The sequence below is a fragment of the Leptopilina boulardi genome, unplaced genomic scaffold (assembly GCF_019393585.1).
Source record: "Leptopilina boulardi isolate dan_hultmark-lab unplaced genomic scaffold, ZJU_Lbou_2.1 LbouV2_351, whole genome shotgun sequence".
Lineage (NCBI taxonomy): Eukaryota > Metazoa > Arthropoda > Insecta > Hymenoptera > Figitidae > Leptopilina > Leptopilina boulardi.
Window position 1 is genome coordinate 2,324,379 of NW_026137920.1, and position 25,634 is coordinate 2,350,012.

At 33.0% G+C, this 25,634-nt stretch overlaps 2 protein-coding genes across 2 annotated transcripts; both read right to left on the reverse strand.

Moving 5' to 3' along the window:
• Positions 1-8,383: 8,383 nt before the first annotated feature.
• On the reverse strand, positions 8,384-11,122 carry LOC127286189 (uncharacterized). Its single transcript, XM_051312539.1, has 5 exons — positions 10,807-11,122; positions 9,246-9,393; positions 8,999-9,088; positions 8,781-8,879; positions 8,384-8,496 (listed from the first exon to the last, which is right to left on the reverse strand). The coding sequence occupies exons 1-5, from the start codon at positions 10,978-10,980 to the stop codon at positions 8,384-8,386; spliced, it is 624 nt and encodes a 207-aa protein (XP_051168496.1). The 5' UTR covers positions 10,981-11,122.
• A 2,343-nt stretch (positions 11,123-13,465) lies between these two features.
• On the reverse strand, positions 13,466-15,133 carry LOC127286219 (piggyBac transposable element-derived protein 4-like). Its single transcript, XM_051312578.1, has one exon. The coding sequence runs from the start codon at positions 15,131-15,133 to the stop codon at positions 13,466-13,468; it is 1,668 nt and encodes a 555-aa protein (XP_051168535.1).
• Positions 15,134-25,634: the final 10,501 nt, after the last annotated feature.

A 25,634-nucleotide genomic window follows, 5' to 3' on the forward strand; every position in this document is an offset into this window, starting at 1 on the left:
CAAGTCCTAGCAGGTATTCGCAAGACCACCGTTATAGCAACATCAGAAATAGGGAAAGCTGGGAAAATAGATACCTAACCGATTATAGAAAGGGAGAGAGAAACATGTATCAAAACAGTAGAGCAAATTCAGTAGAAAGGGATAACACTAACCGTCCTTTAAACTGGGAGCTAGCTCGTCGGGAAGACGCAACGACGAGCTCGAACAACGCAATGCGTCCAATAGCGGTACGTTTCCAGGAAAACCCGTCATTTTCAAAATAAGCGAAACGGTAACAGAATCGCCCGCAGTAAAATTACCGGGAAATTATTTGGTAGGAGGAAAAGCTAGTTTCTTTGTAGATTCGGGGGCGGACATAAATATTATAAAATCAGATGCTTTAAGCCCGGATGCACCGGTCAAAACCTCCGAAGCGTCATACATGACAGGAGTGTCAAAAACAAGGGTTTATACGTTAGGTACGGTTGATATTACCATATTTGACAAACAATACACTTTTCATGTAGTAAAACCAAATTTTGGGGTCAGAACAGACGGCATTATAGGAAGGCCATATTTAAGAGAAGAAAGGGCCAACATTAATTTTTTTTATAATTCACTAATAACTGCATCGAGACCGGTACAACCCATTCCATTCATAGATCAGGAATCACATGAAGCTAGACATAGTTTGAGGAAAGAGGTCAAACCAGTACCGCGTCTGTTTAGAATCAAGGCAAGAACTAGGCAAATAATAGACATCCCAGTAACCAACCAAGATCTTAAAGAGGGATATTTACCGAGAATAGAAGCCCCAGCCGGGTTAATGTTAGGCGAAGCTTTGGTAAAACAAAAAAAAGGAAAATGCAAAATTATGGCAATTAATACTACGGAAAAAGAAATTGAAGTAGCTATCCTCCCTCAACAGCTTTATCCGTTTGATTATGTAGATGAAAAAGAAATTTTTAGCAATCAACAAGAGGACCAACAAGAAGTTAAGGAACAAAGGGTTAAGGCAATTCTTGACAAAATGAATTTGGAGGGTTTGAATGAAGAAGAATTGAGTTACGTAAAAAAATGGATAGATTTAGGACAAGATAGGTTTCTAGTACCTGGCGACAAATTGCCAGTCACGCCTTTAGTGAAACATTACATTCCACTGTCAGACGATAAACCAATAAAATGTAGGCAGTATAGACAACCCCCCGAATATGAGGAGGCCGGAGCCAAACTTCTAGCAAAAATGTACGGGGATGATTTGATCGTAAACTCAAATTCAAGTTACAATTCACCTGTCTTAATAGTACCAAAAAAGGCAGACAAAGAGGGAAATAAAAAATATCGATTAGTTATCGATTTTCGCGCGCTAAACGATAAAATGGAGGGAGACAGCTATCCAATGCCCCTGATTAGTACAATCTTGGAGAGGCTAGGGGGCGCTAAATACTTCTCCGTTTTCGACTTAGCGATGGGGTATCATCAAATAGGTACGGCAGAAGAAGATCAACACAAGACAGCGTTTTCATCGGGCAGGGGACACTACCAATATAAAAGAATGCCCATGGGTATCAAAAATGCGGCTCCCACTTTTCAAAGACTAATGGATAACGTCTTGACGGGTTTACAAGGACCTGAATTGTTTGTTTACTTAGATGACATTATAGTATTCTCGGCCACGTTAGAGGAGCATGATAAAACCATTATACGTTTATTAGAGAGATTAAGAAATGCTAAATTAGCCCTACAACCAGAGAAATGTGAGTTTCTGCGCAAAGAAGTAGCTTACTTAGGGCATTTAGTAGGGAAGGACGGGATAAAAGCTGACCCAAAGAAAATAGAAGCCATAAAGGATTTTCCAGCACCAAAAACCCAAAAAATGATACGTGAGTTTTTAGGTATCACCGGTTACTATCGGAAATTTATAGCTAACTACGCTAAAATCGCGAAACCTCTGTATGAATTATTAAAAAAGGACAAAATTTTTAAATGGGACTCAGAAGAAAGGAAAAGTCTACGCGCGTTAAAAAAGGAGTTATGTAGAAATCCAATTTTGCAACACCCGGACTTCTCAAAAATTTTTAAAGTTACCACGGACGCATGTGAACATGCTATTAGTGCAGTAATCACACAGGAAAAAGATGGCATGGATTTGCCAATTGCATTTTTTTCTAGGACTTTAGTGGGGGCGGAAAAAAATTACGATCCAACGGAAAAAGAATGTTTAGCTGTAATTTACGCGTTGGAAAATTTTAGGCCCTATTTATATGGAAGGAAATTCATACTAGCGTGTGATCACGAGCCGTTAAAGATCATAAACGAGGCTAGGAAACCGACATCGCGCATGACAAAATGGTTATTGCGATTGCAGGATTACCATTATGATTTCGAATGTAAACCGGGAAAAATAAACCGCTGGTTAAGAGGATTATCGGAAAATCCAAAAGAAGAAAAGTCCGATTCACAAGAAGAAGAATCTACGACTAGTGTTCAGGAAATTAGCGATAGCGTGGTGTCTAGCGATAATTCAAGTGACGAAATAGAAGAAAATTCGGAAACTATTCATGTGTTACCAATTAGTAGTGCAGCTAGTTGTAATAAAAAGCGAGCTAGTGAAGTGCTAAACAATTTGCTAGAGAAAAATAAAGCGGGTCCTTCGACGGGAAAAACGAGTAAAGGACAGACAAAAACAGGAGCGCCTATCTATTTTAGAAATAGGGCTAAATCTGACACAGATGTAGATATTGAGCAAGGCACAGTAATGGAGAATAAACCTAAAAGGGGTAGACCACCGGGGAAAACCAAAACTAAAGAAGCAATACAGCCTGTGAATTTTACACCCATCGCGTCAAGGTTAAGGCCGAGAACTAAAACCGAGCCGGTAGTCGTTACGGAAAAAAACTCAAAAACTATTTATGACACACTCGTCTCAGAAAGTAATGAGTCGGATACGGAGTCAGAAACTAGAGTAGAGGCAGAAGATGTACCGATTTTGCGAAAAAGCCATAGTATGTTACCGTCTTTAAATGACACGAACGCAGAGGATACTGATGACGAATCAAGCGAAAGCGATAGCACTAATAGAGTTATACAACCTATCAGGAGCGACGAAATCGAGGTGTATTTAAGTCCTCCCGTAGATACATCAGAAGAAGAAAATGAAGAGGATATAACGATTTGCGAAACAGTGAATAATACACAAAGGCCCAACCAAGAAATAGCAGATAGTATTAGAGAATCAATCAAGCGTTTCGACTTATCAATGGCCGGTCATCAATCATATTTTTGGGATGACGAATTCGTGGAGGAACAGGCGAATGAAATAGAAAATGAAGAAGAAATAGATCAGGACGAAGTTAGATCAATAGATGAGATTATAGCGGACTTACAGGAAATCTCAGAACAAATAAATCAACTGGACAAAAGCACTTCGGAGAATAGCAATTTAGAAACAGAAACTAGAGATGCGGTAAAAGACGCTATAAGTAGTAAGAAAACAGTCACTTTCGACACCCCCATCTCAAGGGCGAGACCTAATGCTCAATCAACCCCCTATGTACCTAACCCGATTCGGGAAGAATCAGAGTTAGACGATTTAGAAATAGAGCCTAGGCAAAAGGGAGTGGTTCCACGTAAAATAATAACGAACGAAGTAAAAAGGGTGCCTGATAAAAATAAGATAAGGTTCAAACCTGGGATAAACATAGCGATGCCCCACATTGACGTTCGAGAACCTCCTTTCCAAAATACGAAACAAGATGAAAAGGAAATTAAACTAGATAGGCTAAATGTTCTAACCTATGATAGAGGACCATTAACGAATAACAGGGACAATTACGTTCATTTTATGTCAGCAGATGCAGAGCCATCTACACCAACGATTAAGTTGTTGATAGCGACAGGAAGAATAGATTTGCAGGAAATAAAAAGTAGCAAACCAAGAGTAGGACAGGTTCTAATTACGCCAAAAGGGAAATATAGGACTTTCACCGTAATTATAACAGAAAAATGCGATCAAAAAATAAACGAAGAGGATTTAGATTTCGCTTTGCACAATCTTAAAGGTGTTTTAATCAAAGAGGGAATAAAACGATTCAGGGTGTCGCGCTATAGTGACTTATTGGATGAATGGGGTGAAAAAGGTATAGAAAAGTTAGTAACAACATTTCTCAGCAGTGGAATCGAAATTAAGTTATGCTACGGAAAAATAAACATTCCCACAAAGGAATATCGCGAGAAAATAATATCAGAATACCATGACAGTTTAATAGCAGGTCATAAAGGGGTAAACAAAACATACCAGCGAATCAGAGAAAAATTTACATGGCCAGGATTAAAACAAGATATTACTGAATATATCCGAAAATGTAGAAGTTGCGCGCAAAGAAAGATAATACGAACAAAAAATAGAGAACCAATGCTCATAACCGATACACCCCTAGAAGCGTTCGACAAAGTGTGCCTAGATACGGTAGGAAAATTACCCACTACGGCGGATGGAAATTGTCACGTATTGACTATGCAAGACCAGTTAAGCAAATATTGCATATTTATACCCGTCCCAGACATAAGTGCGACGACAATAGCTCACGCTCTAGCAACGCACTTATTTTCAATTTATGGAGCACCTAAAACCATCCTAACAGATAGGGGTAGAATGTTCACTAGCAATTTAATGAGAAGATTAGCCAAACTTTTTAAAGTGTCACAAATAACCACTACTGCTTATCATCCACAAACGAATGGTGCCCTAGAGAGAAGCCATGCCGTATTGGCAGAATACATTAGACATTACGCAAATTCAAACGACGATTGGGATCGCTTATTACCCTTTGCGATGTTAGCATACAATACCTCAGTACATAATGCGACTAAATTCACACCTTATGAGGTAGTATTTGGGAAGAAGGCAAGGATTCCCACATCTTTTCCCACAGAAGAGAAGTTAGCAACGTACGAATCCTATTTGCAAGAATTGGTTACGCGGCTTATCGAAATCAGGAGGCTAGCGGCAAAAAATATAATAGACGCTAAAATTAAATCAAAAGAGGTTTATGACCAACAAGCTAGACCGTTGGATATAAAAGTAGGTGATGTAGTAGATGTAAAAGAAGAGGTCAGAGCAGGAAAGTTTGAACCTTATTATCATGGACCCTACGAAGTTATTTCCATCACTGAGAATAGCAACTTAATTCTATGCGACGCTGAAGGAAAAAGGTTTAGGAAACACAAGGACCAAGTCAAAAAGGCGTACTTATGACTAGAAAACGAAGCAGGATTTCTAGAAGATAGGGAGGGTTTCATACATGTTTTTACCGACGGGGCTTGTAAAGCTAACGGCAAAGAATCAGCGAGAGCAGGTATAGGAATATGGTTCAATAAACAACATCCTCTCAATGTCAGTGAAAAAGCGAAGATAAAACAAACCAATAATGGAGCAGAAATAGAAGCTATCGTGAAAACAATTAGCATATTAAAGAAAAAAGGGGTATGCAAAGTCAGGATACACACCGACTCTAAGTTTGTGATAGATGGTTACCTGAGCTGGTTACCAAAATGGCAGAAAAATGGGTGGAAAACTAATAGAAGGAAAACTGTAGTTAGTAAAGAAATATTTAGCAAACTAAACGACAATATAACAGGGATTAAAGTAGAACTAATTTATGAACCAGGGCATAGTGGAATTAAAGGCAACGAAGAAGCCGATAGTTTAGCTAAACTAGCTATAGAATAGAAAGGCGGTTTCTGCCCAAACCCAATAGATTAGCAATTTAACTAAACGTTAGTTTAAAATTTTGGTTGCAGAATCACAGCCGAAAATGAAGGGGATAGCGCTATTTCTAACCGGGATCTTATTAGCAGTCAGAGGACAAAATTCAGGCATCACTATAATACCAATGAACAAAAGTTCAGGCATTTATTATGAAAGAATATCCACAGTACTAAGAACCACCGGGTTTTGGAGAACAGTCATTGTCTTAGACATGGAAGATTTTTTAAACCAACTACCAATTTTCGAAAAACACGTAATAGGATCTAACGAGCCATGTAGGAAAATATTGGGCAGTAATTGTCATCACTTCGCGGACACGGAAGGCTTGAAAAATAGGTTGGAGATAGCTAGATTGCACTGGAAAGAAGTACAAAGGGTTATCAAAGCCCTAAAACATTCGGAGTCAACAAAACGAGAATTCCTAAATAACAGAATTAACAAAAGAAGTGCACCATTAATCGGGATACTAGGAAAACTGATAGGCCCCACGATCGGAGTTTTAACCTACGAAGAAGGAGAAAACTATAAGGCGGTTATGTTAGAACTCAATGAAGCTCAAAGGAATATTTCTCATCTAATGGGCGAACAAACACATGTAGTCCGAGCGGAATTACACAAAATGTATGACATAGCCGAAAAACAACACAATCAATCGCAAGAGTTCAGGGAAAATTTAAGAGCGTTTGAGGATGAAATTTTACGTTTACGAAAGGAATTGGATCACGAAGCTTATTTGAACAATATTAGGAATGCCATTGAAAATTGGAACCGCGAAATAGGGATTTACGAACACAGTCTAAGTGAAACACTTGATATAATGTATAAGGCGAAAGAAGGAAAATTGTCACCTAAATTGTTAACAGACGAACAACTAGTAAACATAGCAACAGAGGCGAAGAAGTATTTGAAGGGTGTGGACTTTCCGGTACCTATAGACGAAATAACACTTTCAGACGTGGATAGAATCTCACAAACAGACATACACACTAGCGAGAATAATTTGATTATAACCTTAGATATTCCTCTGGTGGAAGAGAGAATTTACACATTATATAAGATGCATGAAGTGCCGCTGTTACAAGAGTCAGGAGAGAACGGAACTAGAGCTTATATATCAGCATATGCAAAATATCTAGCAATTACAAGCGATGAAAGGTATTATTTTTATCTAAATGAGGAACAACTTAAAAGCTGCAAGCAGATAGAAGATAAATACATATGTTATCACATGCATGGAGTTTACGATATTCTGTCAGTACCGGGTTGTGAGGCCGAGCTTCGAAGAAATCCAAACAACGAAACCCTAAAAATTTGTGACATCAGGTTCACTAAAAATCAACAACCACTTTGGGAACCACTGATCACAACAGGTAGTTGGTTATACTCTCTTATCCATTCGTAAATAGTGTATTTGAATTGCCCACAGAGAGAAGCCGAAGCTTATACTTTGGCAGGTATAGGAATTGTACATGTGGCGAGAGAATGTGTTCTTAAGTTAGATACTATAGAATTGCCGAGTCTTCAAATTAAAGAGAATCCGTATAGATATCTTTATAAACCCAAACTCGAATTAAAGTTAGAAAATGTATCATTGATACTGAAAGATGTAGGTCGGAAGGTTGTAGTAGTAGAAAACGACAACAAATTCTTTTCATGGAAAAAGTCGGATTCAGACGAAAAACTGAAATTATTAGAGAGAGAATTCGAAGAACAAAGCCAACGTGTGTTGAACCAAAAACTCAATGAGACGTATTCCCCAATAATGATAGGAATTTGGGGCACGGTCACCACAATAGCAATTTTAGCAACAGTGATAATTATTATGATTACTTGTAAGAAAAGATCCACAACCATAAACAATATCCTGAATGGAAAAGACAAAACAAATGAAGTACCGCTAAGAGATTTATCCCAAGACATTCCAACCGAAATAAATCAAACAAAGGTTACGACATCCACAAAAGAAGAAGCTACAGCCAGCTTCTCAGAATCTATTCAAGTATTAACTTCAGGGACACCTACACCAAAACCAAAAAGAAGAACCGTAATGTGCCCAGTTGTAAAAGTCCATTAAAAAGAAGAAAAAAAAAATAAAATAATCATTTTTTTTTAAACCAATAATAACATAGATCGGGTTGATCCAATATATATATTTTTTTTCTGGGTATATAGTTGTATATAGTAGCATTTTTTTTTTAAAAAAAAGGGGAAAGAACTAACAATATAGATTTAAGGTAAAAAAAAAAGGGGGGAAATATATATTTTTTTTATATATATAAGATTTTTGTTTTTTTTTTACCAATATTAGCTGCCACTAATGCATATTTATGCACGCGCAACTATGTATAAACAACCACAATTAAGATGTTTGTCGCTGAGTAGGGAAAAGCATCTTATTAGCCCAGTTGCAGGTCAACAAGTAATGTAAAAATGGGTTCTGAAAGAAAAAGGGGTATTCAAAAAAAAAACATACAGATATACATATATATACAATAATAAAATCAGCACATTATTAGAATTACATAAAAAAAAATTACGGTTGTAATATATACTTACTTTAAAGCTGACGCCGCAAAAAAAAAAAAAAAAAAAAAAAGAACAGGGCGATTTAGAAATAGACAAGGGTAAACTTACTTAATAAAAATTAGGACCAGCCCACCGATATTCCGTTCGGATGGAACCATCAGCTAAGACTCTACGCCGAGCGATCAGCTGCAGGACCACTTGCTCGTCAGCCGCAGGGGGTTCTAAAAAAAAATAATAAAAAAAAAAATAATAAATAAAAAAAAAAAAGGGGAATTTTTTTTATTGTTAAAATTATTATTATATATATTATTTGAAATAAATACTCAACATAGGGACGAAGAGGGAGATCACTGTTCAGCAAATGTTCAGCTGAACTGTGCGCCGGAATACTATAAAGATGGCCTAAAAAAAAAAAATAAAAAAAAGGAGGGGGTAGTGAAAAAGTTATAATTTTTATTTACATACATTAACTGAATTATTAGAAGTAATAAAAATAAGCTAATACCTTCCAAAGGTAAACCCTCCGGAAAATAGGGGTTGGTCTGGGTGGAGCTGGCTCGTGTCAAGCGAGATCCAACGGATTCAACACCAGTAGAAAGGGGGGCTAAAAAAAAAAAAGAGGAAAAATTTAATAAAATAAAAATTTTTTTTTTTACAATAAAAATTGAGGACGGGGTAAAATATAGGGGTATAAAAATATATTTTTTTTGGGAGGCTACTAACCTGGGCTATAAGGTCGTGCATGGGCGTCAAAATACGCCTCAAATACAGGATCAGGGGAAGCAGGAGTGTCCGGTATTTCACTTTGGGCGGCTAGAAAGAAAATTTTTTTTAAATATTTAAAAAAAAAAATATATAAAAAAAAAAAAAAAAATAAAAAAAATTAAAAAAATGAAAAAAAAAAAAAAAAAAATTTATGCAAAACATTATTTTTTTTTAAAAAAATTTAGGGGTAGTTATAGACACTTACGGGTACTAGTGAGTAAGGGTAGAGTAGAGGCGTCACTGATTGCACTACAAGTGGAATCAATCTCTACCTCGGGCCAAACAATGTCCTCACGGCGGGTAAGGGAAACAAGCTCCAAATCACTGGAGCCGGAGGCAGGGAACTCATAATACTAAAAAAAAAAAAGGGGAGAAAAATTAAGAAACTATAAGTTTAAAATATAATTAGTATGTTTTTTTTGGGGAGGGAACAATTAATTATTAACTAATAATCAACATTTGATTATTATTGATTTAAGTAGTTATTAATTTGAGTTGGTTAAGTAATTAATTGATTAATTGATTAAGTGACATTTAAAAAAAAAAGGAGAAAAAATATATATTATATTAATCAAGGGATAGAACTAACAAGGGTAATGCATCTTTCTTTGGGGAGTTAATTTGTTTAAATAAAAAAAAAAAAAATATATATATATAAGAATAAAAAGATATAAAATAAATGCCGCTAAACGACGTTAAAAACTAAGAGAGAAATAATATAAAGCCACACATGCATTAGGCATAAGAGTAACAGAGAAAGACAATGAGAAAACAGAGAGGACAGAAGGTTGTGAGCAAAGTGCATTGGAGAGAGAGAGAGTGAACGGGGAGTTGCAGCACGCAGTTTCTTTCTCTCTCGCACAATGTCGAGGGACGCGAGGGGAGCTTACACTCAACGCGTTCAGCGCGGAACCCCACTAACACTATAAAAATAATGATTTGTATACAAGGCCAATATTATTTGACTAATTTTTTTTTACGATTTTTTTTTAACCACAAAAAAAATACTGATATTTAAAAAAAAAATTTTTTTTTCCCTACTAATAATTATAATAACGAAAGTTTTTCATTTTTTTTTAATTATTTTAAAACAAAATTCAATTCAAAGATTTATCCAAGAATCAATTAAAATTTTGAAAGATATCAATAAGTTTGAATAAAATAATTTCACGACGATTCAAAAAAATTAATTTAAATTCATATTTTAATAAATTCACATTCAAAATTATTTATATAAAAAAACAAAAAGGAAAAGAGAGAATAATTAAATGACGTATCTGAAAAATTAAAAAAAAAAGAAAATAAAATAAATAAATAAAGTATAAAATAATTAGATATTATAAAAGATTAGTCCAATTATATGGGGGATGGAATGTTGTATAAAATAATAGATGTAATATTAGATATTGCGATGGGGTAATATCACATTAAATATAAAAAAAAAATAGAAATAAAAAGAATTTTTTTTTGGGGAGAGTTAAATTCAAAATATATTAAAAAGAAAAAGTTTAAACATGGCAACCTCGCAAAGACCGCGGGAAATTTGACACGCGAGAGAGACGGCTTATCAAAAAAAAAAAAAAACTCAGCAAAAGCTGAAAGAATAAGTTGTAAAGAAAATAAAAATATAAAAGAATAAAAAAGGAAAAAATGAAAATATTTTAAATTATACTTATACTTTAAATATAAATTAAAATTGGTAATTACTCAATATAAAAAAAATATATGAAGGAGATATATGAAAAGGATTATTTGTTGAGACTTACCGATGTTGTAATTCTGGAACTAATCCATGAAACACAAGTTAAACAAATAATCCAACGTAATCCAAAAAAAAAAAAAAAAATTTTTTTTTGCAGCAAACACTTCGAAACGAACACAGAAAAGAAAACAGAGTAAAAAGGGGGGAGGGGCGGACTTAGAGTAAATACACTACACATACACTTTGTTTTAACCACTTTACACTGTCAAAAAAAGGAGAGAACAAACACCAAAAAAAAAACACAAATCACTAAAATTAAAAAAAAAAAAACGAAAAGAAAAAAATGAAGCGCGATATAATTATTGCGTGCCGCTAGGACCGCGCGGAAGCGAAACAATGGAAAAAGAAACAGGGATTAGAAGGAGGTAGAACCGAAGGGGGAAGGAAACCGCGACGGGCTGCAAGATGCTGCCACCGCGAGGATTAATTGCTGAACAATGTAAAGCCTAATGGCTTACCATAAGTACGCAAGTACTATAGGTAGCACAGAAAATAAAAGAGAGCGGCAAAGATATTTCAATTATCAGACAACAAGTTTTTTTTGCGTATTTTTTTATTTATTTATTTATAAGGATATTATTTTAAAAAAAAATTATTGAAAAACCTATCGTTTTTTTTAAATATATATTAATAAATTTTACTAAAAGAAAAGATATATAGTAAAAATAACCACAACCTTTAACAGCACACTAACCATGAAAACAAACGAACTTTCGTTCTTTTATTTATTTAAAAAATTTTTTTTTTGTTGTTTAATTTAAAAAAAAAAAAAAAAAAAAAAAAAAAAGGAAAAAAAAGAAAGGGGGTATAGAACACAAAAAAAAAGACGAACATTGCAATTATTAATTTTTATTAAAATCAACAATAAAAACTCAATATTGTTTATTAATTAATGTTATATTTAATTCTGAAAACGTGAAAGATTTTTTTTTTATTAAGGAAAAGCGGAATTTCTTTTTAAAATACAATACATAATAATAATAAATAAATAACTAAAATTAACACTCATGCCAGATGACCGGCATGCGTAAAGCCCATCTCTGAAAAAAAAAACAAAACAAAAGAGAAAAACATTTTATTTTTTTATTTTAACAAAATTTTGTAAAGCAAAGAAAAAAAAAGGGGGGGGGAACTTACCGTCTCCCACCTACTGCCCACTAAAACAAGACCTTCCCACTCTTCTCGGTATCTTTGACAAAAGATTAATTCTAATGCCGGATCAGTAGGACGTGGCCCATAAGTCCTCGGAAAAGCAGGTAAATGAGAATAAGGACTGCAAAAAAAAAAGGGAAGACATTTACGTTAAGAATTAAAATTTTATTTTTTTTATGTATATTAACTCACGCAAAATTACAAATGTATAAATTCAGAATACTCACTAATTGGAGATATTAACACCCAAACAGCCCTGAATCTCCTCAATTTCCAAGGTATCAGGAACTGTACACAAGGTGGGGTGTTGAAAGGATGCTGGCGCCCAGTAACCACGGTATCGATATTTTTTTGCATCCCAACTCCAACGGTACTCCTGGTGCCAAATAACCTCCCCCACATCGCTTTTAACTGCTTTCCGCATACCCACCAAATCCAAGGGCCATTTAGAGAAAGAAGGGTTTCTAACTGGAGCATCTACCCACTCAGGTATAAAAATTTGAACCCTAAAACTTGTTACTCGGGGGTTTTCGGGGTCGCTGATTACGAATCTGAAATCCGTTTTCAAAAATTCATAATGGCGGATCCAATATGGCGGCTGACATTTTGAAAATAAAGCTCAATTCGCTCGAAACTTGTTACTCGGGGGTTTTCGGGGTCGCTGATTACGAATCTAAAGTCCGTTTTCAAAAATTCAAAATGGCGGATCCAATATGGCGGCTGACATTTTTAAAATAAAGCGCAATTCGCTTGAAAGTTGTTACTCGGGGGTTGTCGGGGTCGCTGATTACGAATCTGAAATCCGTTTTCAAAAATTCAAAATGGCGGATCCAATATGGCGGCTGACATTTTGAAAATAAAGCTCAATTCGCTCGAAACTTGTTACTCGGGGGTTTTCGGGGTCGCTGATTACGAATCTGAAATCCGTTTTCAAAAATTCAAAATGGCGGATCCAATATGGCGGCTGACATTTTTAAAATAAAGCGCAATTCGCTTGAAAGTTGTTACTCGGGGGTTTTCGGGGTCGCTGATTACGAATCTAAAGTCCGTTTTCAAAAATTCAAAATGGCGGATCCAATATGTCGGATGATATTTTAAAAATAAAGCGCATTTCGCTTGAAACTTGTAACTCGGGGTATTCGTAGTCGCTAATTACGAATCGTTGTTTACGGTCAGTTTTCGAGAATTCAAAGTGTATAATATATGGCAGACAAATATTTTAAAATCTGTTTGTATATGAAGTGTTCATTTTCTCGCTCTCAGCTCTACCCAGAACCAACGACGTGGACGTGGCGAGATTATGGTTCCTTTTTTTTTTTTTGCTTTTTGTATTTTTTTTGTATTTTTTTTGTATTTTTTACATTATTTTGTTTTTTTTTGTATTTTTTATATTATTTTGTTTTTTTGTATTTTTCTGTTTTGCATTTTTTTAAATTTTAGTATTTTATTATTATGCGTTTGCTAATCATTAGAGCTAATGGAATCTGTAAAAATCAAAATTCTTTTCTGATTTAAGAATGGTAAGCCTGAAAACAGTTTTTCTGCGACGTTAAGCAAAGTGCAACTTTACATTCCGAGCAAATCCAAGCAGATTTTCGTTCTTTTGCGCTATTGCTGCGAAGGGCACATCGTCTTCGTTTTCCGTCTTGATTATACACAGGTAGATGTGCAGAACCAGAGCGTCTTTTCTCTACTGATATTTGGGGTTTATGTGGCCCTAACACTTTTGGTAAATTTTTTCTACTTTTTTTTAATGGCTGAATTCCACCGACTAAACCATCTACTATGGCTAATCGAAAAGCTTTTAATGTCATATTTTTGTTTCCTTTTTCCACATAAATAATATAGGCATTGGTTATCGCCACATCGAGTAGATGCCAAAAAAGACGAGGCCACCACTTTTTCGATTTCCTACTTATCTGATATGTAGATTTGAGCTGATCAGCTTTATCTACATACCCCATGTGCTGATTGTAGTCTGACACCATAACTGAACAAGGAACAAGGATTCGCGAACCATCTTTTAGTTTTCGACTTACTGTTTCTGGTTTAGAAGGATCATGGAAGTTAGATAAAAATTGGACCGATCTATTGTCTTTCCGTTTTAGCCAGCGAACACCTGTGTAGGATGTACGATATTCCATTTCACCGCGGACCATTTTCTTATCAGACATTTGTTTTTTTGGTAAACCAATTCGATTTGGTCGAACAGTTCCACAAGCTAAGATTCCATCAGCCTTCAAGGAAACAATTAAATCGATGCTCGTGAAAAAATTGTCAAAGTAAACTCTATGAAACTTGCCAACAATTGCTCGAGTAAGATCTCGTACAACCCTAAATCCTAATGATTTCTCTTTGGCATTGGTTGACTTACCTGTATAAATTTGGAATTCGCAGACGTAACCGGTCATATCAGCACGAACCCAAATTTTGCAACCTCTTTTTATTGGCTTAGCGGCATTATACTGCTTCATAGTACTCCTCCCTTTATATTTTACCATCGACTCATCTACCGATTGATGTTGATTGGGCTTAAAACAGTTCTTAAAACTCTCATTCAGTTTTTCAATTATTGGCCTTATTTTGTAAAGTTTGTCATATCCTGCTTCACCTTTTTTGGGTTCTTTATCATTATCATTAGCATGCAAGTGACTCAAGAAGAAACTAAATCTATTACAACTCATGAGATTACTGATGTATGGGTCGTTTAGTTGGGAATTCATGGACCAATAATCTTTGTAAGACGGAAGTCTTTTTATGCCCATTAATATATTGATACCAATAAACGTAAGCATTTCAGCTTTGGATACTGGATCTAATGTACTCTGTTTCTGATTTAGGTAAAGATTAGTTTGAACCACTAAAATATCAATTATCTCTGTTGTAAACAAACAGTAAAAAATATCTAATGGAGAAGTAACTGATTCAGGTACATTAGGTCCTGAATCCTCTGTAAAAGGTATATTTTCGCTTGACCTGCTTCTCTTTTCCCAAATGCCATCTAACTTCTCTAAGCGATCTTTCAAAGATTCGTCAATTTCATTTTCAGAGTCCTCCGATGAAATTTGTTCATTATCTTCACTATATTCATTGTCTGAAACAGCATCACTATCAGAATCCCATAAGCCATCAACTGATTCACAATCACTGCGAATGTCTATAATCTCTTCGTCCTCCATTGTTTATTCGCAAACAATAATTAATCTCAAAGAAATTAAATTATATTGATAAAATTAGCTAGTATATACGAGTTCGAAAAAGTCGCATGAAAAATAAGAACAATTGAAAATCGATGCACTAATCAATAATTTTGTTTGCAGTTACCAAATGATAAATATATATGCATATGCAATGAGCAATCTATAAAAGACAATACCAAAATGTTAACCTTAAAATAAGCTAATACCTGAAAATAGTATGAATAAAATTCGCATCTAGAATGAAAACAATTGAAAATTGGTGTTCCGATCCCTACTTTTGTTTATGTTTACCAAATGATAAATATTTCAAGATAATAAGCCGTAAACTGTCTATGAAAGATAATACTAAAACATTAACTTTAAAATAGCAATTGCATGACAGCAGATGAAATTTTTTTTAAAAGTCGCATCTAGAATGAAAGCAATTGAAAATCTGATCGATCACAAGAACCCCAAAATAATGATCAAACAACTAAAACACTTTCGTTTTCTATATGAAATTCGCCAATTACAATTTTGGAAATTTGGAAAATCTGACGTCAGATTCGTAATGAGCGACCCCGAAAACCCCGGAATAACGAGTTTGAAACTAATCAGATCAATTTTTGGAAAACTCGTCCGCCATATTGGATCCGCCATTTTGAATTTTTAAAAACGGATTTTAGATTCGTAATCAGCGACCCCGAAAACCCCTAGATAACAAGTTTTATGAAAATTTGTCAATTTTTCAAAAAATTCTTACGCCATATTGAATCCGCCATTTTGAATTTAAAAGTTTTTATTACATATTTCAGTTCAATTATTGAAATAGAAACCCAGATACTGTTCTATAAATATTTATTCAGTATTTATTTTGAATTTTGTAAAAAACATAGCTTTTTACGTTTTGTAAAAATAACATATAATTTATTAAAAATAATATGGCGGAAAAATGTTAAATAATTTTATAAAATAGTATTGCATGTTCTGAGCACGCAAAAAAATTCACGTCTTGAATTGCTTAATCTATAAGCAAAAAAAAAACATTTTGTTTGAAAATTGTACTAATTTTGACTAATTGTTAACTTACAATAATGTTGTAAATAACAATTAACAACTGATCACATATTTTTTGCACTTGCTTATGTCTAAATAACCGTATAAAAACAAAAATATGATATTCAATGATAACAAATCAATTAGAAAAATAGAAAACTAGAAAAATGTAAGTGGGTCACTGAGAGACCCAGCATGACGGAAAGGGTTAAGTAAAATCACAATTAAATAAACGTAAAACATTTTATAAAAAAAAAAAAAAAGGAAAGGAAGTAATTAAACAAAATACATACCCACGACAGCCACTCAATACTTTATCTGACTGCAATTTCTCCAGCTCGAACCTCTTCCAAACTAAAAAACCCGCCACATCCACCACGCCACTCCTAGCCAATTCAAGGGCCATCATATAAGAGTCGAAAGAAAGAGATTGGGAAGACATAAGTTGTTAAAAAAAAAATTGCACAAAGAAACTTCGAACAAATAACAAATGAAACAAAATTTTGTAATATAGCTTAGAACTCGAGAAAGACTATAGAAAGACTGATCACGTAATATAAACGAACACTTAAAGGAAACACTTTCTGCAAACTAACAAAAATAAAAGAGGATCAGCAATTTTTACATAAAATATAATACAAAAATGCGACACATTTTTTAGTATGAATAATATATAACATGAATCAAATTCATTTCTACTAACCTTTTTCTCACCTTCATTAAAAAAAAAATAAAAGAGAGCTGTCAAGGGACGACAGCAAGAGAAGAGAGAGGGTTAGGGGTTGGAGAACATTTTTTTTTAAAATACTTTATCTCCAACATATTTTTGTATTATTATTTTATATATATATTTATATATAGCTATAAATTTTTTTATTTAATTTCTTTATCTATAATTTGAAACAAAACAGCTATCAATTATTTTCATTTTTTTTGGGGGCATTCATCAACAAAATATATATATGTATGGATACGTATTGAAATATATGACACATTTTTTTTGGAAAAGAAATCAAGAGTCAATATTTCATTTTTCTTTTTAATTATTTTAAAATACATTCCATACACTTGAATTTATGTGTTATTTTTTTTTAACTTGAGCAAAATTAGTAAACTATTAAAATTGATAATTATATAATAATTTTAAATTAACCAAACTTAACAAAAAATTTCTAATATTTTTTTCATAAATACCAATTTATAACGTAATCAAAACAATGAAATTTAATAATTTGCTGGTTTTGATTTTATTCTTTATATTTCATTTTTTTTATAAAAAAAAAATATCAGTTTTTTTTTCTATCATTTTTTTTTCTCGTACAAACAACATTTTTTTTCCTTTAAGGACGAGAACTTATTTGACCTTTCCCTAAAAATCTTCCTAAAACAAAAAAAAGAGGAAACGACTATTTATCATTATAAAAGGAAAATCAGTTCTCGTTAGACTTTTTTTTTCCAGCTAATCTACAACATACAACATTTTGCGTTCTTGGACAATTTGTAAACATTTAAAAAATGTAAAACCACTAAAGGACCCTTTGTAAAAAAAAAATTATAAATAGATGACATCACACCTACACAGGCTGCCAAGGGACGTCAGCCAGAATAAAGGGGGGTATTTGTTACGGACGGATTTCTGTAATTTTTAAATTTTTTTTTTAGGCGATAAATATTATTTATTCAAAATAATATTTATATTATCAGCGTTACAACTATTTGTCAATTAAATACCTACGTCTATACAACACACAACACACACACATACTAAGTTTTAGACACTAGAATAGTTAAATAATATTTCTAATTATTCAATAAATATTTATAAATTCATTTTTTTGTTATTTAAATTTCTAAATCAAAGTTTATTTCGCAAATGAGTTCAGTTTATTGAACTTCATATTGCGAAATAATTCAAACTAAATTCACAGTCGATTTCGCAAGTTGTGGGACTTACACTCTAAGAGTTGCCACATTATTTTAGGAAAATGAGGAAACACATAAAGTATACCGTTAATAAAGGTGGTTGAACCGATCACGCCACGATTAAAATGCAAGTTTTGCTAAAACTTGCATGGAAACAACGAGGTGTTGGTTGCAAAATCAACCCTCCCACCACCTAAAATTATATACCAAATGGGTGTGATCGTGGCCACAAAATTATTATTCGAGGAGTCTTAATTTGTTTTTCCCGCAGAGCGGATGTATTTCCCGCCAAGGAGCGGATGAGTATTAAAGTTTAACTCCCACTAAGAGTGGTAGAGAGGATCATTTATTCCCCATAGTAAGGGTTGAAGTTCATCGAGTTTTATTTATTAAAAATATAAGTGTTTATTCCACAATCTGTGAAGTCGACGAGTACATAAAAGTTCATTAAAATCAAGAAGATTATCTGAAAAGTATAAAGTGTTCTAATTGTTAAAGTGAAGAATCCATTTCTTGTCTAAAAGTATTTATTATATATTCGCAATTGTTTATATTTCAAGTTTACTGTTCAGAAAATTCAGATTTTGTGACCCAATATTCTGAATTTTTAATAGACAGAAATTGAAATATTGAAATAATTGTCCGAAGACAATTAACAAAAACAAGTTTGATAAAAGAAAATATATAAAATAAACGAAGGTAGAAAGATAGCTTCCGCATACTGCAGAATCATATGACAGATAACAATTTAACTTCTGAGAGTGAGAAAGTAATTTGATACTTTTCGGTATCATTTTAGTTATTATTATTTGGGTGAGTTGTCTTGAATTTATATTCATAATTTCGAAATTACAGAATCTCATAAAACCAACACTATTACACTTATTTCATTTACACGAATTAATTTTTTTGCTGTTGTTATTAAAATCCTACACGCATTATTGATCTCTTGTTTGTGTTCATAATATATGATTTTTGTGAGACTTGAATTATCAATTCAAGTAGCTTAACGTAGCAGTATTTTCCATTGTAATCATTTTTTATTTAAAGATCAATTGGGGTTTTGAATGTATTTTCTATTGGGGGTTGTATGAATAAATGTTACCTTATTTTATGTCAATTCAATTCTCAATTTATTTAATCACCTTTATTTGTGTTATCTCATTTCTTTCTTTATGAATATTTTCAACGAAATACCGTCTACCCGGGGGTGTTGAATAGATAACACTCTAAGCAACAGTCCACTACCTTTTTCTATCTTGTGTAGCGAAGAGCAATTACGCTTACCGAATAAGCGGGTTGTTAATAATAAAGATTAGTGTAGTTTCTAACTTATTATTTTTCTTCGAAATTTATTTTACTTTATTTTTTTTTTGTTAAACAACATCCGTCTTTAACAAATTGTGAATATGAAATAAAAAATCTGCAACTTTTTTTTAAAAAAAAAAAGAATTTTGTTAAAAAAATGTAATTGTTAAATAAGTTTTAATGTAAATTTTTCTTATTTTTATGTCTAAAAAATTATATTTTTGTTAAAAAATTATGATGGCAAAATACAAATTTAACTAAATTTTTTGATCTTTTATTTAAGAATTTTTTAAGAAGTTATAAGTAAAAATTTAAGAAAAATATATCAGCTTAATTTTTATTATTTTAACAAAATTCTAAAGTTTTTTTTATAAATAAAGAAAAAAATTGCATATTTTCTATTTAATGAATGTTTAAAATTTGTAACTCTTTTCAAATCTTGGCGTGCGTTCCGCTGTTCCGTGTGTGGTCGGTATAATAGAGTTCTTGTAACTTTTAAGAAAACTGTTATTTTTTAATTAAATTGCAATTATTATGAAATGTGATTGTTAAATAATAAAATAATTTAATAAAATTTGCAATTTCTATTAAATATAAATTATTTTTTCACACATTTTACACTAATTTCTGAAAATATTATGAAAACTGACAACGAGTTAAAATCTACAGTTACCACTTGCACATATTAAGTAATTATTTATTATTTATCACGTTAATAATTAAAATTCTTACAAAAATTAACTCTATGAATGTTCATTTAACCTCACAATACTAATTTTTATAAATTTTCATCAATTTAAAGCTTTTTTTTGTAATTACCTAAATTCGACTTAGATTCGACTTAGATTCGACCCAGCTGGGTCGATTTTAGGTAAATCGAATCCGCCAGGGCAGGAATAATTCCTTATAAATGTGCGGAACAGAAAGAGAGATATTCCGGTCCAGAAGTAACAAAAGTAATGGGATATATTCTTACACGTGCATACGATTGGGTCTCCGGTAGAAGCGAAAGAAGAAAAAACAGCTCGCAAAAAACACAAGATAATGATGTTGCAGCGATATTGATAAAGAATAAGCAATTTTAATTTTTGTTTTAAAAAATGAAAACTTAAAATAAATTTATTTTAAGTTTTAATTTTTTTTTTCATTTCATTTTTTCAAATCGATTAATCGATTTTTAAAAATATTAATTATTATTTTTTAAAAAAATGAAAAAAACCTTTAACACTATGTATATACTTGAAAAAAACTGTATTGAATCAAGAACACCTATATGTACTTGTCGTATTTGATTCAATATTTTCTTGCTTGAAGAAAATTTTAAAAATTTAAATTAAATTTTCTTAAATTAAAAAAATAAGCGGATCAAATATACGAGTACATGCAGTATTCTCAAAATCGATGCTACTTTTTTCAGTGTACACTTTATATAATTTTGCCTACATAGAGTGAGTAGAAATGTCCTATGTAGATCCTAAGATAATAGGCCTACGTAGAAATTATGTAGAAACCTCAAGTAAATACTACATGATTTGGCCTACGTAAAAGTTATTTACACATCCTACATAGATTTTACGTAGTGTGGCCTACGTATAGCATATATACTTTTCTGATATAGGTATTACGTCTCTTGGCTTTCGCAGATTGGATGTAGTCATTCTTGTATAGATCCTACATCATTTGGCCTATGTAGAGGGTAAAGTTAAGTTCCTATGTCGGTACTACATATTTTAGCCTACATAGATCTTTGAATGAATTAAAAAATGGGAGGTTGTTTAGTCAAAAAATTCTGGTGTCTTTCCAGTGTGCGTACACACAGTGCGTAAAATATATCTTATTAATATATCAAATTAATATGTTTAATTTCTGATAACCCCAAGGATAAGTATCAAAAGTTCCTGGTATTAATATATGTTTGTCATCTTCCCAGCTTAAGACAATTTTAGTTTGCTTAAAGGTAAAGACTTGATACTTTCGACTTCTAATCAACATTTGTAATTTTACAAGATTTTCACAGGAATTTAAAGTTTTCATATAATCATCGAATGTAATTTTTTTTAATGTTGCACTTTTAACAACCTTTGCTTTTTTTCTCATTTTTATCGTCTAAAATGCGAAATGTATGTAATTTTGCCCTTAAACCAACAAATTCAGACATAATTTTTCCACAATTTTCGTCTTTCATTCAACCTAAAACTTTTTTGTTACAAAGCGGTACACCATATACATTATTAGGAGAATAATCAGAGGTATCAAATTTCATAATATCTCTCTTAAGATATTGACATTGATAAAAGTCAGAAACTTCAATATCATATATGAGGGGCTGATAGTAAAAATGGTTTAAAATAACATTGGGAGCAAAAGTGGGATAAGTGACTTGGGAGCAAAAACGGGTTAAAATGATTCGTGTAATTTATTGATACATTCATTATATTAACGATTAAAAAATATTAACAATAGGAAAAAATGCATATTTTATTATAATTAATATTTTTTAATCGATAATATAATGAATTTATCAATAAATTACACGAATCATTTTAACCCGTTTTTGCTCCCAAGTCACTTATCCCACTTTTGCTCCCAATGTTTTTTTAAACCATTTTTACTATCAGCCCCTCATATTAAACTATCTGTATCTGTATACAGTAATTTTGCCTTTTCTTTAAAATTCTTTTTAAAGTAATTATATTGCGTCCTCGCTCTCCTACATTACAATTGTAGTATACTCCTGCCCGATAGGCAAAAGACACGAGTTAGAGTCCATAAGAAAAAGATTGCCCACACTCCGCTGTATATGGGGGCCACTTCATTATTTTTTCGTGTGCGGAAGGCGACACACGTGTTTTTCAACGCGGTAATAACGTGCTCTTAAAGTGGTTTGAGTCCTTTCTATTATTTTCTTTTCAAAATGAGTAAAACAAAAGATGTTACCACAAAAAACAAAAAGTTAAAAACTTTATTAAAAAAAATTGATAAATTAAACAAAAAAGTGAAGAAACTATCTAAAAAAGATTTAAGTGAACTTTCTGATTCTTCTTCTTCCTCCGAAAGTGATAATAATGCGGAAAAAATAGAAGTGTCAGTGTCTACAGAAAATCCTGACCCACAGGATACTTCACAGGATAATGAGGAAGGATTTTCTGTAGACACTGACACTTCTATTTTTTCCGCATTATTATCACTTTCGGAGGAAGAAAAAGAATCAGAAAGTTCACTTAAATCTTTTTTAGATAGTTTCCCTTAGTGGAGGGACGAGCGCAGACGAATTCTAACATGTTTATTTTTTGATAAACGTGGATAGACTTTCACTTTTCTTGCATAGTATCAACTCGAAAATATAAACAACTCGATTGTCTTGCGCTATGTTTATTTTATTGGGTGGTGTTTTGTTCATTCCTATTGATGATAGGACCAAAATAATATCCACAATACGACCAAAATTCTCTTTAATAATTACACAGCCCCACAAAAAAAAGTGTCGTGCGCGGCAGACCAGACTAGTCATTTCCTATGTATTTTGACGCGCTGAACACGAATCCGAAGTCCGTTTTGCTCCATCACGTCAGGATTTTATCTAACCTCCAAAAACCTCTCAGATCTTGAGAGGTAGGCTATTTTTTTAAAAAATTGATGGATTTACTTCAAACTTGGTATCTAGGGGTTTTTTGGGTCGCTGATTACGAATCTAAAGTTAGATTTTCAAAATTTAAAATGGCGGCTCCAATATGGCGGACGAATTTTGTAAAAATTGATGGATTTACTTCAAACTTGGTATCTAGGGGTTTTTTGGGTCACTGATTACGAATCTATACGAATCTTTCACACTTTGAACCCCCTGCAGGGGATTCAAAATGTGACATTTCATAACAGTCTACCAAAAAACATTTTGGAGTAGCCATGGCTACTCCGAAATGTTTTTTGGTAGACTGTTATGCAGCGGGAACTGTAACTTTTTGTTTTGTAATGAACCAGTTTACTATTCTCAAGAACTGACAGTTAGGTCTCATTGCTTCGTAGAGATATATATGGCAAATGCACAAAACTTTTTTTATTGAGGTAATAATGTGACAATAAGATGTAAAAGTTAAATAATAAATTTTTAAACAATGAGATACAAAGGAACATTAATATCCTCCATCCTTCACTATCTTATTCCTTAAAAATACATTGTTTACCTTGTACGTTTTGCACTTTTATTGTGTTTCGGCACAATACTAATCCTGCTGCTTCGATAAATGTAGTAGGCGATGACAACTTCCCCGAAAGGGGACGTGTAGAATGATTCGTTTCCTGTTTATCGAAGTAACGAAGCCAGCGTAGGCGCGCTGCCCTGCAGGGGGACGATAGGGTGTGAGAATGATGCCGTAGTGTGTCCGACGACGAGTTGACTTTGTCCTCGTCAAAGTCGGAAAGCTCTCATACTTAGGCCTGGGGAAGTATGAGGGTTATCACCCCTAGGACGGCGGACTCACCTGCGATCGGGCCAGGATCCCTAACGTGCGGGTTTTCACATAAATCATGGCTTCTCAAAATCAAAACAATAATAAAACTCCAAAGGCTTTAAAACTTAATTTTGCAGTAACAACGTCGGAACACTTATGCGACAGCAATGCAGATGCATTTTGTTACATATGTGAACAATTCGATGTCCCCAAAAATCGTAAATCAATAAATGAAAATATCAAACAGATCTACAAAGATTGTTTTGATCTTGAGATAGCCAATGAGGATAAAAATTGTGTTCCACACAAAATTTGCAGTTCCTGTTACACAATGCTAACTCGTTGGAATCACACAAAAGAGGATAAACTAAAGTTTATAAAGCCAACTTTGTGGGAAAAACTAGTAAATCAAAAAGATTGTTATTTTTGCAACACCAATGTGCAAGAATATAATAACAAAAATAAAAAAACATATTGTATGCCAACGTCTCAACTGTAAAAAACCAGAAATTTCATGCAATCCACCTTCCTCTCCCAAAATCTTGCAAATTGACAGTTCAACTGAAGATGTTCTAGATTTTGATAATAACGACATGAGAACCGATGATGAGGACGACTATTACCTTCCGTATGATGAACAGGAGATAAAGATTCCACAAACATTTAATCAAGAAGAACTTAGCAATCTCATCAGAGAATTAAAATTACCGAAGGATTGTGCAGAACACCTAGCATCAGTGTTAAAGAAGAAAAACTTGTTATCAAAAGGCACAACAGCTAGCTTTTATCGAGACAGAGAAAAAGAATTCCGACAATATTTTACAAAAGATGAAAATCCGTCGTTGGTATATTGTTCAGATGTTGTCGGACTCATGAATAAATTAAAACCAAATATATACAAAGATGAAAATTGGAGACTATTTATTGACTCTTCGAAAAGAAGTTTAAAAGTAGTACTACTACATAATACTAATATTTATGCCCCAATTCCAATAGCGCATTCAACGGAAATGAAAGAAAACTATGAATATATGAAACTAGGTTTGGATAAAATTAGATACCGAGAACACAACTGGCAAATTTGTGGAGATTTCAAGCTTTTAAGCATACTACTTGGACAACAATCAGGTTTTACAAAAACACCATGTTTCCTGTGTTTGTGGGACAGTAGAGATCGAGCAAATCACTACATTAAAAAAGAATGGCCAAAAAGGAATTCTTTCGAACCAGGTTCAAAAAATATAATAGAAAATCCCCTAATCGACCCTTCAAAGGTGATAATTCCGCCCTTACACACGAAACTAGGAGCAATTAAACAGTTTGTCAAAGCCTTAGATAAAAAAGGAAACTGTTTCAAACACCTGGAACAAAAGTTTCCAGAAATCTCTGATGCGAAACTAAAAGAAGGGGTTTTCGACGGACCACATATTCGCAAATTGTTAAAAGATGAGCAATTTATCACCAAGATGAAAAAAAGGAGAAAGCCGCATGGCTTAGTTTCGAAGCAGTTGTCGAAAATTTTCTGGGTAATCACAAGAGTGAAAATTGGGAGCAAATAGTTAGTGATATGATTAAAAACTTTGGTAAGTTAGGATGCTTAATGAGCATAAAGTTGCATTACTTAGACTAGCATCGGGATCAATTCCCTAAAAATTTGGGAGATTACAGTGAAGAACAAGGAGAACGATTCCATCAAGATCTTAAAGAATTTGAGCGTCGTTATCAAGGAAGATGGGATGTAAATATGATGGCCGACTACAGTTAGA

What these genes read in the sequence shown, in the direction of transcription:
- LOC127286189 (XM_051312539.1), bottom strand. Translation starts at nt 10,980, where the DNA reads ATGTGTAGTGTATTTACTCTAAGTCCGCCCCTCCCCCCTTTTTACTCT. An exon ending in TGCACGACCTTATAGCCCAG is followed by an intron (nt 8,880 to 8,998) that starts GTTAGTAGCCTC and finishes TTTTTTTTTTAG; the next exon opens with CCCCCCTTTCTACTGGTGTT. An exon ending in GGAGGGTTTACCTTTGGAAG is followed by an intron (nt 8,497 to 8,780) that starts GTATTAGCTTAT and finishes ATTTTTTTTTAG; the next exon opens with AACCCCCTGCGGCTGACGAG.
- LOC127286219 (XM_051312578.1), bottom strand. Translation starts at nt 15,133, where the DNA reads ATGGAGGACGAAGAGATTATAGACATTCGCAGTGATTGTGAATCAGTT.